Below are 17,942 nucleotides of genomic sequence, written 5' to 3' on the forward strand. Positions count from 1 at the left end.
ATCCTGTATGTTTTTGTGCCAATACCAAGCTGTTTTCAGGACTATAGCTCTATAGTAGAATTTGAAGTCATGGATGGTGATGCCTCCAGAAGTGCATTTATTGTATGGGGTTGTTTTGGCTATCCTGTGTCTTTTGTTTTTCCATATAAAGTTGAGGGTTGTCCTTTCGAGGTCAGTGAAAAATTGTGCTGGTATTTTGATAGGGATTGCATTGAAACTGTATATTGCTTTTAGTAAGATTGCCATTTTTACTGCGTTGATCCTACCTATCCAAGAGCATGGGAGATCCTTCCATTTTCTGGTTACATCATTACCTATAATATAATCCTTTCTAAAAGAGATGAGAAAATAAAATCAAAGGACTTTTCATGAGTATTCAGTATGTTATTTTAATATTCATTTTTATTTATGTATATGTGTGTGGGTATGTGCATGGTAGTTCATGTGACCATGGGGGTCAAAATAGTTCATTATATTTGATAGGCAGTTGTTAGCTCTCTCACATAGGTGCTAGGGACTGACCTCTTAACTGCTGAGCCATTTCTCTAGTCCCAAGAATGGGTGTCATTACTTGATTTTTCTTTGAGTTTCAATTATTTTAATAGTATACATATTGAAACATTTCTCTTTGTGTTTGGACTAAATTGAACCCATTTGCCATCTAGGATCACTAGAATATTTTTCAGGAAGTTTACAACGTTTTGGTCTGTTATTTCATTATAGTCAATTCTCTTTTATTTCTATTGTTTTTCTGATATTTTGTACTTGACAAAACATGAACTTCACACTTTAAATTATCTTGATTCAGTTGATTATCCTATGTCTTTTAACGAATTTATGGAAGCTACTTTGAAGTATACAACAAATCAAAGTAAAAAGATGGAAAGCAAAACATCATCAAATCAGGTCCTTAAAACATCCCACTAGAATGACAGGAAAAGGCTGTAAGCTGTAGCTTCCAATAGAGAAAGTCCCTGGACAAAGCAGAATGTCCCCAGAAGATGAGGTTTCCAAATATGAACCAATAATAACAGAAATGTCATGCTATCAAACAGGGGTTTACCGGCATCTAGCAGAAACTGACTAAGGCAGTCAACTAAAATTGTTGATTGAGCCTTCTTTCCATGGTGGAGCTTTCAATAGCTGTACTTCCTATTTCTCTAGTGGAGATAACCAATAGCTGTACTTCCTGTTTCTCTAGTAGGGATAACCAACAGTAACAGTAGTAGTAATATTCTCAACACAATGTTTTGCTTTTGGTCTGTTTTTCTGTTCTCTTCCACTTATTGAAGAGCGAAAGGGCTAGCGCCTTCCCAGATAAGGGTACTTAGAGGAACTCTTGAGACAAACATGATTATTTTGTAAAAGGCAGGGAACAGCCTTGATTCTAGAGACTGCTTTTCATTGAGCACAGATGACATAATAGCATACCAATATGATGCATTATTCCATATCTACGACTCTTTGAATATTGTTTGTCTTTTGGATTGACTGGGCTATGTTACTGATGTCAACCTTTCCCAAATAAGTGTGATGGTTTTGATGATTCTCCTAAGAGGGCACTACATTAATAATCATGTCCATTCATCCAGGGACGATGATAATTTTAGAGTGCTTACTATTTTGAACCACTGTCCTTAGAACATGACATAGCTACTTCTGCCTTGAACTGTCAGTAATGCTAATTATCTTGCATGAGACCTACACAATATTAGCTTTAATAACTTAGTGTCACTAGGTGGGGAAAAGTCCTCAGGAAGCCTTCAATATACCACAAGGATTTATAGTTAATGTTTCTTAACATTAAAGTTATGGGGGAAGGGCTCACAAGGTTCTACCTATCTTGGAGGACAACATATAGACACTTAAAAATTGCTGAGAGTTTTCTTCTTCCATGTTTAACTCCTGAATTAAATGTACTGGTTCATATTTGAATGGAATTGTTTCTGTATGATTTCAATTACCACCAAAAATCCTTTGTCACATAACTGCAACACCAACATTTTGAAAGTGGTACCAGGAATGTTAGGAATTCAAGATCATCCATGGTTATATATTAAAACCTGAACCAGTCTGGGCTATATTAAATTCTAATATCTTCCCACCAAACGTAGGGGACACAGGCACAGAGTTTATACAGGGATCTTTGAAAAGACATATCAGACAAGCAGGCACCTGGGTAGTTAATAATCTCACGGTAAACTACTTCGCTGATGAATCTGTTGCTGTTATCTGGAGTTAACCATGTGTCACAAGTTCTACACATTTAAGGACACATTACTATTAGAAAACTCCAGGGCTGGTGAGATGGTTCATAGGTTAAGAGTACTTGTTGCCCTTATAGAGGATACAGGTTCAGATCCCTAGCACCCATATAGTGATTCTAAACGGTCTGTAACTCCAGTTCCAGGGCATCTGATGCCCTCTTTGACCTATATCAATAATAGACAATCACATGAAACACATAAATACATGCAGACAGAATACTTATACCCATCAATAAAATCTAAAATTAAAGCTTTTTTTCTAAGAATTGGTAGACTTACAGATTATGCTATAATATGAGAGAAAGTGAAAGCATCAATATTCCTGAAGAACAGCTTTTTAATTTCATAAGCAGGTTCTGTCAGATATTCTTGCTATGGAAAAGCTATTGGGACACTAAAAATACACAGCTCACTTGCGTGACCTACTAAAAAGTGACTTGTAAAGTGGCATTGTATACTGAGATTTTCCTTCATTTAAGTTGATTTCCCTCTCTCTTTTTCAAAGAAATTTTTGGTATGATTTTTACCCAATTTAATTTTGTGTGGTCTGTATATTTCTCCCTGGGTCAAAGTTCCTCAACTACTGTTTTAGAACCGGTGTGAGGTACACTGATGGTCCTCTTTTCCCACAATGAGATTTTGCTTTATGGAGAATGCATTCACACTCCAGTGGTAGGAACCCCTTGCTTCTCAGTTTCTTCAGGTATACAGACAGCATCCCCCTTTAAAGTGAGCTGCTCCAAAATAGTCAGAACATTGAAATTCTTGACCTACTTTTTCTGGAATAAGTACTCCTTCCCGTGGCCCTGCGCATGGGATTTGAAAATGATAAGGAGCCTTAAATTGCCTGGAATTTAGCTTCTCCAAGTTGTCGTTTATAAGGATCACAAAACATCTAGATTAGCCTCCTAAGTGGTATTGGACCATAAGATGTTCGTAGGTAATAGTGTCATCTGATTTTTTAATACATTTATCTAGAGTGGAGTTTCCATTCTGTTGTATTTTGGAAAAGGATGTTACAGCATGTATCATGCCAAATACTTGCCCTTTTTTACTAAAATTTAATAGACTTTATTGACTAATTATTTTGTGTTATTTTAAAAACTCCAAAATATACTAAATGATAATTTCGAGCTTCTCAAGAATTATATATATATATATTTCTGAGTTCAGGAGAGCGTCTCATGCCACCATTGCAAAACTGTACTTTACTTTAGTATTAGTTAAGTATAAATAGTCTTATAAGTGGATATGAAATATAGAAAATGCAACATTAATAGAACTGCTATATTCCAGTGGTGTTTAAACTAAGTGATCCTATACAAGTTACATACTAAATCTGTTTGAAATTTTTCTCATCATCACACTGTGGTAATTCTCCAAAACATCTTGTAAGAGATTTTAAAAATATTAAAATATAACTTCATATGCACTCAACATATTCAATTATTCAATCACAGAAGCATTTTATATTTTGTTTAGATAAAACAGAATTAAACATGCCTTTAAAGAAAAAATACTTTGCATCTATCCTATGAAAGTTAATCTTCATTGATTTATAGAAATCCGTTGGCCAGGCTGCATGTACATTCTCACACACACAAAGGCAAAGCCTGATGACACAAACACTTCAAGACACTTCCCACAGAGTCATATTTATAGCTAAAATTGCAGGGAAATGTTAAGTCAATATGAAGAGATTTAAATCTTTGACAAATCAAAGTGACAATTGACCAAAGGCTTGGATGATAAAACAGTGTTTTAGCTTCCTGGCTTGACTCAAAGCAATTGAATTTGCTTAGTTCCCCGTCATGCAGCCATTATTTAGTTAGTGGAATAGCCAATCTCATTGAAATTTTTCCTCATTTTTTGTTATTATCCTTCTTTGAGCATCCCATATTAGAATTTCTATATCCTTTCTATTGTTTTATTTAGCCAGCATAAGTCACATTAAAAAGAGGAGATACTTTATCATCTATATTTCTATCTCCATGTATTATGCTATAAATGTGTATCTATCATAGCTAAAAATTTTAAATTAGCAGTGATTTATCTTTCTGTTGCAAATACTTTTCTCAATTAAATCTATATCCTTTGTCTCAATTGTACTCATTAAAATGAAAAAAGTAATCTAATTGTTCATTTTGGAATTTGAATTAGCTATTGTTACACACATAAAGGAAAATAAGTATGAAATTAGGCTTTATTAGTGTATATATACATATATATACACATATGTATCTCCAAGTTCTGAATGTTTATAAATTTTACATCACAAAAATAAAGTGCCCTAATTGGTCATATATATCTATAAGCCAGTATAAGTCTTATATGAAATAATACTTTGAATTACAATAAAGAAAAATGTACACAAATAAGGATAACAATTTAATACATACTTCTCTACTTAATAAATCTATGGATGTATTCATACATATAGCCATATCTCCAAACATTAATTTTGTGTATATACATGTAACACAAGCACAAATAAAAATTTCTGGTGAATATACAGAGGGATTGGAATTCTTGTGCATTACTTGTGGCATTATAAAATGGTACATGCTTTTTGAAAAACAAATTGAAGCTATGTAAAAAAAACACTAAAAACATTGTTAGAAGAAACATCCCATACACACATAGATACACATCCTCAATATAAATAAGAACATATGTAAAAAATAAACACAGATAGAAATATTTTACAGAATTGAAATAAAATTGATAAAAATGTATATGAATTCATGGGTGAACAAGTACTATGTAATAATATTCACATTAAAGAATAAATTGCATAACACTAAAAAGCAATAAACACTTTTGTTAACTATAGCATAGGTAAACATTTAAATATCACATATTGAGTGAAAACAAAATAACTATACACAAAAGACCAGATGTGATATGATTTCATTAATATAAACTGTATAGTATATGAAAATACATGCAGAACAACAGCAACAACAAAGCAAACAACAACTACACAAAGAAAATCTGACTAGATGAATGTCCTCAAAGGACTATGGGGTGACCATTAAGAAATTAATAGTGTGCTTGGGGTGATTTTATTTGAAGATATTAAAAATATTCTGTTATCAAATCATTTTAATTAATTTATTTAAGTGTAAAACAATATTATTTTACAAACCAATCCCAGTTCCCTCTCCCTTCTTCCTCCCATCCCTCCCACCATCTGCCCATCCCACCCCACATCCACTCCTCTGGGAGCAATCATCAAAATCTATCACATCATTTGGGGCAGGACATTGGCTCTCCCCCATATATCTAGTCTGAGAGAATATCCCTCCATAGGGAATGGGTTCCCAAAATTCATTTTTGCTCTAGAGATAAATACTGGTTCCACTGCCAGAAGCCCCATAAACTACCTAAGCCCCCCAACTTACACCATTCTTCAGGGGGCCTTGTTCAATTTTATCCTGGTTCCTCAGCTGTCAGCCTGGGGTCTGTGAGCTCCCCTTTGTTCAGGTCAACTTTTTCTGTGAGTTTCCCCAGCATAGTCTGGACCCCATTACTCATCACTCCTCTCTCTCTACAACTGGATTCCAGGAACTTGACTCAGTGCTTGGCTGTGAATCTCTCCTTCTGCTTCCATCAGCTACTGGGTGAAGGCTCCGACTGCATTTAAGATAGTCTTCAATCTCATTATAGGGGAAGAGTGTTTAAGGCAGCCTCTCCACTATTGCCTACATTCTTAGTTTGGGTCATCCTTGTGGAGTACTGGAGATTTTCCTACTGCCAGGTTTCGCATTAATCCCACAATAGCTCCCTCTATTAAGGGATCTCTCCTCAATAGAGGATTCCAAAATGGCTGAGAGACACTTGAGAAAGTGCTCAACATCCTTAGCCATCAGGGAAATGCAAATCAAAACACCTCTGAGATACCATCTTACACCTGTCAGATTGGCTAAAGTCATAGAATAGAAAAGCTAACTTACTTTATAACATTTCTCATACCACTTAAAAAATCTCTGAACCTAAATTTCTTTAGCCACTACTGGGTGATATTTTCTATTGAGAATTCAAATACCTTCAAATGTGTACCATATAACAGCCACTTCATATGATCTTTTTTCTAATCTCTAATTTTTAACTGTGATTTTACTATGAGGCACAAGTGAAAGCCTTCCTCAGTAATCTTGGGGAGCCTCTAAATATGAATATATTAATGATCTGTCATCCATTATGTCATCGGGGCATATTTGTATTCCTCTTTCATTCCTCCTGACATGTATTCTTGCAGGCTGGGATGGCATTTCTAAGTGCACATAAATTTCCCTTGAACAAAGTAATTTATATAAGAAGGAGTTTATTTTCACTTATTATGCCAGAGATATAAAAGTACATAATTGTAGGGATAACATAGCAGAAAGCATCAGGCATGGAAGCAGGAGGCAGAGAGTTCACATCTTGAACTGGAAGCACAAAATAAAGATAGTGAAACTGGAAGACTCATGAGAATTTTAAAATCTCAGACCCACCCCCAATTTCATATTCCTCCCAGGAAAGCCACCCTGCTTCAACTGCTTCTAGTAGTGCCTCTAACTAGCGACCAATTGTTTCAAATATCTGAGCCTATGGGGGCTATTTTCATTCAAGCCACTATATTTCAGACTAGGCATTCAGTGAGAAAAGGAGTTAAGACTAACCAGAGGAAATCCTACATATTCACTGACACATGCCGCATGACACATGTACAAATATTATTCAGAAAAGAATTGCATGGTGGTGACTATTAATACTAAAGACAGGAATGTCAGACATAGCGGGTTATGTTTTCTAAATGTAAATACAATATTCTCCACTTTGAATGGGCTTCACCTGTTCTTTTTGACATTCCCATTGAGATCACAGATGCATAGCACATTTCGTTCTCTTTTACCTGAAACTGTATATACATTTGTATTGAGTATTAGTAATAGAAACAGGCAGAAATTATGTTGTTGAATTCTGCAACTAAGTTAGGAAAAATAATGGAAGCTTCTATCCTGTCCACAGAATTATAGAGATCTGAATAGACATGAATGAAGTTTTACCACCTTCAGAAAAAGTGCAGTGAAAACACCTAGTATGATGGCTAAACTTAGATTTAAAATTGGCTGTATCAAGGATCAGCTAAAACCTGAGGTGCTAGGCAATCCTGTGATGAATTTTCTTGATCAAATTATTAAAAACATGAAGACCTACCCTAAAATAGGACATGTGGTGGCTGCTCAGATAGCAGCACATGGAAAGAGTAAACTTTTCCTTTTTCTTGTTCTCATTATTCACCCTTGCAAGTTCATCTATCCTGTTCATGTGGAATTCCTTCTCCAATATTATTAGGAGCAACTTCTTCAGAATTCCAACATAGACTGAAGACAAACCATTTTCCAGGAATCCATCGGGCCTTCAACACTAGACTGGGACTGCTGAGACCCACAATCTCACGGACTGAAGCACTATCAGATTCTTAGCCTTTCCAGTGTGAGAGTCATTCCTCACCTGCTCAGAGAGCAACCTGTAAGTCATTCTAATAAATCCTCTATATACTTTTATATGCCTCCCTGTCTCCCCACTGTTCCTTTAAAGAACCATGACTAATACTCTAATACACTCAGGCATGAGAAATGTTATTGAATGAGCCATCAAGTGATTCTACCGGGAGACTCAAGTTTTCCCAACAGAGGGCTGATATATAGCATAGTTGATTTTATTTTCAACATTTTTTGGCATGTGGATACTAACTTTGGAATTCGCTGCAATAATAAATAATTTGTTTTTTCGTTTATTTATTATTTATCTGAAAGATATACATTCCATGGTTCTCTTGCTAAAAATGGGAGAATCGAATTCTGGTTTCTTATTCCCTATTGAATGAGCCATTGTGCCTTAAAGCTGCACTGAATCTCCAACTATATTCATCTCTTCTGATGACTAGATTTGGAACTAGAGGTCTAGATGTTCGGGGCAAAAATGGGTTATATCTATTACCCAATTTCAATTTGCTAAACATTTTTGGCATAGCCACATAAGGAGAATAAATGTTACAGAGACATTGAAGGCCCATTAACAGAGGTTTCCTAGCCAAGAGAAGGCAATCCACCTCTGAGTGGAGACATGCCATTGTCTCCTTTTCAAAATTTAATTTATTTTTTATTTAATTTAGAAACAATCTTATTTTACATATCAATCCCAGTACTCTCTCCCTTCCATCCTCCCATGCCCTCCACCAACCATCCATCCCACCCATCATCCACTCCCCAGGGAGGTCGAGGCCTTCCATGGGGGTTCATCAAAGTCTGACCCATTATTTGGGGGACTGCCTAATCCCTACTCCGCTTATCTGGGCTGAGAGAGTATCCATCCATGGAATGGGCTCCCAAAGTCCATTTGTGCACTAGAGATAAATGTTGGTTCCATTGTCAGATGTCCCATAGACTGCCCAGACACCCTAACTGGCACCCACATTTAGGGGGGCCTGTTTCAGTCCAGATGACGGTTCCCTAGCTTTACGACTGTCGTCCTTGTGTTCTTACTTGGTCAGATCAGCTATTTCTATGGAGTTCTCCAGCACAGTCGTCACCCCTTTGCTCATCCCTCCTCCTTCTCTACAACTGAATTTCAGGAGTTTGGCTCAGTGCTTAGCTGTGGGTGTCTGTTTCTACTCCCATCAGCTATTGGATGAAGACTCTAGGATGACATTTAAGGTAGTCATCAATCTCATTTTAGGGGAAGGGAATTTAAGGTAGCCCCACCACTACTGCTTATATTCTTAGTTGGGGTCATCCTTGTGGATCTCTGGATATTTTCCTAGTGCTAGATTTCTCTTTAAACCTATAATGGCTCCCTCTATTAAGGTATCTCTTTTCTTGGTCTCCTCTATTCTACCCTGGACTCAGTCTTCCTGATAACTCATGTTCTTATGCCTCCTTTTCCCCCTTTTCTGTTTCCTCCCTTCTCACAACCACCTCCCCAGGTCTTCCAATTTTCTCAGGAGCTCCTGTCCCTTTCCCCTTTTCCTGGGGACCATGTATGTCTCTCTTAGGAGCCTCCTTGTTTCCTAGCTTCTCTCTTATTGTTTAACCCAGTTAAGCAGGTCAATCAACTGACTAAGGAGAAGCATCAGGAAAGTGGATTCCCTGAATTCCAGCCTTCTGTATGGTCTTACTGGGCAGTTGCCATGAAGCTTCATTAAGTCTGCCTGTTTTTCTGAATTACCTAGAAAGGGGTTATTTTGTATTTTCTTCTTCACACTTCAGGCTTCACTCTCGCTGAAGCTCTCCTCCCCAGCCCCTATGGTATGGCTGCTTCTCAGCCATGTGACTGACTTCCATGAGGTTCCTTTTAAGAATGCTCTCAAATTCTTAAGCAATGAGACTAAAACCCCAAGATGAGACCGCAATTTCCCCAACAACGTATTACAAAACTACTGGGAATCCCCAAACTTTATAGCATCAAGACCTGAATCTACAGAAATAAAATTTGTGCCAACATAACACTGTGAAACACAATGCTAGTAAGATATCGCAATCGGGCAAATCGTAACAACCAAAGTTTATTATGTTCAAGGATATTTTCTAGCACAGATGGTTGCTACCTGAAAGGGAGCCTCCCTGCTCAGGGATATCTACCAGTAGAAATGGTCCTTAACTGGAACTGCAGAGGACACCCTAAGGCCAATAAGATTTCTAGTGGACCCTCATACTAAGAGGCACTTCTCCTTTCAAATCCTATAAAACTTCAACGTACCCGCCCCCTGCACGCACCATATTGCACACTCTCCATTGCTATAGGTTAAGTAGTTGCCTGTAATTATTCTAAGGACAGTCTGCTTCTGTTGAAGTCTGAGTTGAGCTCTCGTTTCTTTCCCACATTGTCTCAGTTTATCCCTGAACTATTAGTGTCCACAGTTCTTTGTGTCAAAAACAGGCTGATTGGCCAAAGCTGGAAGGGTTAGTAAGAATGTCTCAGACCTTAAAATAATCTGCAGACCTTGGAGGTTTCAAGCTGATGAGTACCAGCCATTATTTGATACTTAAATTGTTATAACTAAAAAATCATATAAAAGACATAATTTTATAAAATAAGGGACCATAAACCTGGAGATTGAATCAAAGTCAAGTCATTGAAAAATAGGAATATCTGATGATAATTAGATTCAATGTAAACAACATGTTTACATATGCTTTGGAACTATATGGTCCTGCTTATCTCAAAACAAATAACCATACATATAATCTGATAATGATCTTAAAGAAAATCTAGAATCCCACCTCTTTGGTTCTGTAGAAATAAAGGCGGGGCGCTCCAGAATGAGACCTGTATTAAATTGTGTAGCTCAGGAATCACACACATATTTTAAACTGAATACATTCCAAAAAGGTGCTGTTAAAAACGTTGGGTATTATTAAGAATGGGCACACCATGGCTCTGAAATGAATGGAAGGATGGCTAACAGTCCCCTCCTCTCACTGCTGAAATACTTACTGCTTACAGATTCGGGGACAAGGTAAATCATTGACTTCAGGTTTGCCTACTGATGTTCCCCACCTGACTCTCATTCAGTGGCAACACAGATGTGTCTGCTTAAATTAAATGGCTCACAAAAAAAACTTCAGATGAAGAACCTCAGAAGGATATTCCTAACAATAGATAAAGACGAGCATTGTATGGGCAAGAGAACAGAGTTAAAGAAATCAGGATATATTATATGTGTATTAAATTGTCAAATAATAAAATCAATCAACAAAAATACTTTGATGATAAGTTGGGACATTCAAAAATTCTTTAAAGTTCTATAAGTAGCATAAAATGAAGCTAATTTCTAAAGAAATGGATTTTCGGTTGAAAAAGACCACAAGAATATGCCTAAACTTTTTAAATCATAATAAAAATTTGTTATTTTAAAGTTAAAAGGTCAGTTATTATTTCATGCTGCTCTGTGAATGTCATATGTAAAAAATCATGAAAACAAAGCTGAGGTTCTTTTTTTCCTAAGTGACCTTTAGTAATAATTATAGTACTTAATAAGAAAGAAAGAAGTTTTCTCCATGGAGCTTGCTACTTTGGGGCACTAACAGTGTTTCTTGAAGATGGGATTTTATTCAGACATTACTGCCCATAAGAGAAAATGGATTGATGAAATTGGACTGGTTATTTGTATTTTGTTATTTTTTCCAGTCAGTGGTACAATGTGGATTGGCAGTCATCATACTAGCCAGAAAATATTTACATTATAGTTAATGACATCACATTTTAATATGTGATATAGTATCTTCAAAGAAATTTCATCCTGGGAATTTTTCTTAAGGGGAGCCACAGAGATGACTAATATTGAATTTGGAGAATTGGACTTAGTTTGACCTTATATATTATTCCATGTGGTACTAAATATTATTGATATGACTATACTATATGTGACTAGATTAAGGGAAACTATGTCAAGAGTTGAAAACACTCAAGTTCAGTATTATGTGTTTGCATTATGGGATCTTAGAACAGCTTGATATTTTCAACTTCAAAGGGGATTTCAAACTTTTTTTTCAGTGCAATTGTAGAAAATAGGACTTTAGAATTACATAAAATTCTTTGGCAATCCCATGTGTGCTTCTTTAATGTTAAGATATGGACATTTTATTTAAGGTATATTTTCAAAAATTCTATTTCATTTAGGATATATATCAGTGATAGCAACTCAATAACTATTAACAATCATAGGTTGTTCTAATTGAAATCCAGACTTTAAAAATTATATGTCCTATCATAGCAACTCAAATGGTAGTTTTCTGTGGAATATCTTCTGTTATCAGTATTATATACAAGTTGCACAAAATGGGAACTAAAGGTTGAAATTATTATAGAACTGTCTACAACTTTTAGCTACTTGATAGTTACTAGGAAGAAAGCACAAGCTACTTTAGCTTTAATGACCTTGACTGGAGAACAGTATTACAGTTGCTTTCATAGATGATAAAAGAGAATAGAGAAAATAAGCTTCACTATCTCTCAAGAAATGCACAGTGTCTTCCTTAGAGAAAAACTACATGATGGTCATAGGTGCCCTCTCTTACTACTTGTTAGCATTAAGCAGATTACTTTGCGTATTGAAGATTCACAACCTTTCTTACATTAAATGTATGCAGTGGCTCATTGCAGGAACATTTCTCTCGGTTTTACTTTTGGCAAGTCAAATATGAATCATGACTCATTCTCTGAAGACAGGTGAAGTAACTGTAGATATTTCAATGCAGAAGAATTGAAACGATTTGTCTTTTGAAATAAGTGAAAGACAGAAACTTCAGATTGAATTATTAATAAAATACATTTACAGAGAAATTTTGCTAGGTATACAAACTGAGAGTATTTTTCTAAGAAAAGTAAAACTCAAAAATGAAAGAACGGACATGACAGCAGATTTTACAGAAAGAAAGAAAATCACACAAGACAAGTATGAGCAATTATATTGCCCTAAAACTGATAACTTAGAAAAATGGAAATATTCTTAGAAACTCAAAGTGTAACACACAAACTCAGGAAATATTAAGAAACCCAAGTAAAACAAGAAGGAGACTGAAGCAGTATTTTGAATATCAGATCAAAAAAAGATTTCTGGCTCCCTTGCTCAATTTTGATAAATATTTAATGAATAATTAATGCTAATATTTGTCATATTTCAAAATATGTATGAAGAAATATCTCCAGACTAACTTTATTTAGCACGATTTTAAAAGAGATATGCAGTGTTTGTACATATTTTAGGTACAATATCATAATTAGGTAAATCTATGAAGTGCTTCATATTCTAAACATGTTAGTCATTTTTACATCTCTTCAAATATTTACTATTTCTCCGTACTGGTTACTTTCATTTTCATATTTATTTATCTTAAAATTTTTGTCAATGGCAGTTTCTTTCATTTGCTATCCAACAATAGAACCAATTCTTTGTCACCAACTGTACTTGATACCCACTATCTATTCTTTGTACTACACTATCTGTACCTGAAAATTTAATGACCACTACATTCTCTGTACTTGTATGAGATCTACTTACTTTTCAAAAGAGAAAGAGACTGTATAAAATACATGTACTGAACAACACTGGAACCTAAGGCTCGGGAATCATTACGCAAAATGGGGCATTAGGATGGTATCAAGAATTGGAATTTGTGTTGTCCATATCCTTGCTAGTTTTATGTCTACTTGACACAAACTATAGCCATCTGGAAGAAGAAATCCTCCATTGAGAAAATCCATCCATAAAATCAGGCTGTAGGCAAGCCCGTGAATAATTTTCTTAATTAACAGTTGATATAGGAGGGTCCAGTCCACAGAATGTGCTACAGAAGTATGTCACTGTGTAGGTGGGCTTTGAAATCTTGTATGCTCAAGCTAGGCCTAGTGTCATAGTCCTGCCTGCAAGACAGATGAGAGTGATAAGATCAAATATTGATTTTCACATATTTAGGTGTGGTGTTTTTTTATAGATTGTCAGTTGACAGTGTGATTTGTTTTTAAGAATGCCTTTTTAAAATGTTTTTCCTATGTACATTGTAATGATCGTATTTTTGTTTATTAACACTCTTGAAGTAATACACTCCTTTTACTGACTTTTAGATTTTGAAATGCAACAGGGTCCCATGGGTCTCCGTTGACCAAGGGGTCAAGTAGATGCAGTGCCAATGACTCAGACACCAGAAGCAGGTCAAAGCATAAGCACAGTTTACTAAGAAAGGGGCAATTCCTTATATAACCCTAACCTTCCTGCAGATAGATCTGTTGTGCTGGCGTCTGCTGATATGACATAGCTGCTTCTCCTTGGTCCATGCCATCTCTCACTATGGATTGGCTGCTGTTGTTCAAGGCCCTCAGGCAGACCCAGGCTGACTTATAGGAAGTATTTGCTATGCATGCTCTTAGGGAAGATCTAGGTAGGCTGGTCATTAGGACTTAGTCATCCCACATTGAATCATGCTTATAACCCTGGAAGAATTCCATCAGGACCTATGCATTTTATAGAATTGCTTTTGGTAGGCTATTCTACTCAGTTTGCTGTTATTTCTTAAACTTATTAATCTATATTCATCAGAGATCTTTGGTTGTTCTCTGCTATTATCTGTAATACTATATCCATCCTTAATTTTATTTATCTGAACCTGCTGCTTTTTTAATATACCATAAATTTGGCAATTTGCATCTTTGTTGAACAACCAATGAAGTCACACCCCATGGATTTAAGAACCCAGAACGTGGGGGGAGATGGTGGGTAGTAAGAAAGTGGGGAGGGCAACAGAGGAGGGGGAAATGTGAGGGATGGGATTGGGAAGATCGAGTTGGGGGAAGGACAGAGAAGTAGAGCAAGGAAAGAGATACCTTAATAGAGGAAGTCATTGGGTGCTAACAAGAAACCCAGTACTAGGGAAATTCCAAGGAATCCACAAGGAAGAACCCAAAGAAGAATGTAAGCAATAGTGGAGAGGTTACCTTAGCTTCCCTTCCCCTATAATCAGATTGATGACTACCTTAAATGCCATCATAGTGCCTTCATCCAGTAACTGACAGAAGAAGATGCAGAGATATATAGCTAAGCACTAGGCCAAACTCCTGGAGTCCACTTGTACAGAGGTAGGAGTGAAGAACAAAGGGGTCAAGAACATGTAAGGGAAATCCACAGAAAACGCTGACCTGAAAAAGTGGGAGCTCACAACTCTATCTTGACTGACAGCTGGGGAACCTGCATAGGACCGAACTATGCCCCCTGAAAGTAGGTGTCAGTTGGGGTCTTGAGCAGTTATATGGTGCCTCTGGCAGTGGAGCTAGTATTTATCCCCAGTGCATGAACTGGCATTTTGGAGCCCTTTCCCTATGGAGAAATACCTTACTCAGCCTAGATGGGCGGGGGAATGCTTGGTCTTGCCCCAAATGATGTGATAGACTTTGATGATTCCTCCATAGGATTCATAAAATTCTCTGGGGAGTGGGGGAGAAATGGTGAGGGGAGTAGGAAGACAGGAGGGAGAAGTAACTGGAATTGGTATGTACAATAAACTTTTAAAGGAGAAAATTGCCAGAGAGGAGATACAGTACCTAATGTCTACATTGGTGACTTCAGGTCTATCTTTATGATAATAACTCCATTTTCCTCCCTTTTAAAATAGTAATAAATATAGGAAGTACATGATTTATTTCAAATCTGAAAACTCATTGCTACAAGAACATACCTTGACTCTCACATGATCTCTTTAGAATGGGCTTTTGATCCAGAAGACCCATCCACACAGGAAAGACATCAGCCCTTCCAGGCCCCAACCTCCTGCAACTTCAGCTTCAGTGTCAGCATCCCCAGCTTCAGCTTCAGGAAGGAAGGAGACCAGTGGAGATGGAAAGTCCCCACATGCACCCACTTGAAGAAGAGATGGGAAGAAGACAGAATAAGAGCTCACTCAGCAATAGAAAGACCAACGTGACTCCACCAGAATCTAGAAAACCAACGCCAGCAAGACCTGAAATGCACTACGTAGAAGAAGCAGAGGAAACAGACCTTAAAATTATTTTATGAAGATGATAGAGACCCTCAAAGAGGAAACGTGGAAATCCCTTAAAGAAATAGAAGAAAAACAAACAACACTCATGAAATGTGGGGAAAATTCAAGAATAAACGAATCTCTCAAAGAATCAAAAGAGTACCAAGAAAAAACAACCAAACGAATGAAGGAAACAACTCAAACAGTTGAAGGATTGAAAGCTGAAATAGAAACAATAAAGAAAACACAGAATGAGGGGATGCTGGAAATAGGAAAGCTGGGTAAATGATCAGGAACTACAGATGCAAGTATCACCAATAGAATACAAGAGACAGAAGACAGAATCTTAGGTGTTGAAGACTCATTAGAGGATATAGAGTTGTCAACCTAAAGAAAATCTCAAAACCTAAAATCCCTAACACAAAATATCCAGGAAATATGAGACACCGTGAAGAAGCCAAACCTGAGCATAATAGGTATAGAAGATGGTGGAGAAATACAGCTCAAAGGTACAGAAAACATATTCAACAAAATCATAGTAGAAAACTTCCCTAACCTAAAGAAGGATATACCTATAAAAATACAAGAATCTTACAGAACACCAAATAGGCTTGACAAGAATAAGATGTCACCTCGCCATATAATAATCAAAACATCAAACCTATGGAATAAAGAGAAAATATTAAGAGCAGCTAAAGAAAAAGGCCAAGTAACATATAAAGGCAGACCTATCTGAATTACGCCTGACTTCTCAATGGAAACTATGAAAGACAGAAAACCCTGGACAGATAGATGTCCTACAAATGCTAAGGGAACAAGGACGCCAGCCCAGACTACTATAGCCAGCAAAGATTTCAATTACCATAGATGGAGAAACAAAATATTCCATGACAAAGCCAGATTTAAACAATATGTATCCATGAATCCAGCTCTACAGAAAGTGCTAGAAGGAAAACCTAGACCCAAGGAAGATAACTACACTCACAAAGACACAGGCAATAGATAACCCCACTTTACCAAACACCAAAAGAAAAAGGGAGGAGAAACTACACAAAATAACTCCACTAGAATGGGATTTTGAGTGAATCAAGCCCATTAACACTTTATTGGACTATTAGAGAATTATATTCCTTATATATATGGGATAATTATAAATTTGGATTCCAGGATTAAACACAATGGCTGATTATTAAAATCATCATACTGTGAAGTTTGATTATAAGTATCGTAGATGTGAGATATGGCAGGACTTTTAGATATAGGCACTATTGTTAGGTTCTTTGGCAACTTAAGACACCATTACTAGCAGGAACTGGCATATGTCTTATGGATCTACTGAACTTATTCTCAGTAAACTAAATTTCTACAAATCATACTCCATGTTTTTTCATGATTTTTTTGTTTGTTGTGGTTTGGTGTTATTTGTCTCATGTTTTATTAATTAGTTAATTTTGAGAGAGAAAAAGAACATGAAATTGGATGGGTATGGAGCTAGGAAGGACCTGGGAAACTTTGGGAAGGGGAAAGAATATGATCAAAATACATTATATTGCCCTTTCCCCTGGCTGGCAGTGCAGAGGCCGCACAATGCCTGGAGTTACTATAAAAGACTTGAACCAGCAGGAGTTCATCAGAGCTCTGGCAGCCTTCCTCAAAAAGTCTGGGAAGCTGAAAGTCTGCGAACAGGTGGACACAGTCAAGCTGGCCAAATACAAAGAACTTGCCCCCTGTGATGAGAACTGGTTCTACACAAGAGCTGCTTCCAGGGCACGGCACCTGTACCTCCTCGATGGTGCCAGGGTTGGCTCCATGACCAAGGTCTATGGAGGAGAGCAGCGAAAAGGTGTCAGGCCCAGCCATTTCAGCAGAGGCTCCAAGAGTGTGGCCCGCCGCTTCCTCCAAGGCCTGGAGGGGCTGAAAATGGTGGAAAAGGACCAAGATTGAGCCTGCAAACTAACACCTCAGGGACAGAGAAATCTGGACAGAATTGCCAGACAGGTGGCAGATGCCAACAAGAAGCATTAGAACAAAGGATGCTGGCTTAATAAAATTGCCTGATTTATAAACACATACATTATATGAAAAAGCGTATAATTAATGAAAAATGTACTAAATGAGTGAAAAAAGAAAGCAAAAAAATGGAAGCAGCTCA

The 17,942-nt window shown here is 36.8% G+C and overlaps 1 protein-coding gene across 1 annotated transcript; it reads left to right on the plus strand.

Moving 5' to 3' along the window:
• Positions 1-17,377: 17,377 nt before the first annotated feature.
• On the plus strand, positions 17,378-17,734 carry LOC101825451 (40S ribosomal protein S19-like). Its single transcript, XM_040743853.1, has one exon. It carries the CDS (start codon positions 17,378-17,380, stop codon positions 17,732-17,734), a length of 357 nt encoding a protein of 118 aa, XP_040599787.1.
• Positions 17,735-17,942: the final 208 nt, after the last annotated feature.

The sequence above is a fragment of the Mesocricetus auratus genome, unplaced genomic scaffold, assembly GCF_017639785.1.
Source record: "Mesocricetus auratus isolate SY011 unplaced genomic scaffold, BCM_Maur_2.0 Super-Scaffold_100003, whole genome shotgun sequence".
NCBI lineage: Eukaryota > Metazoa > Chordata > Mammalia > Rodentia > Cricetidae > Mesocricetus > Mesocricetus auratus.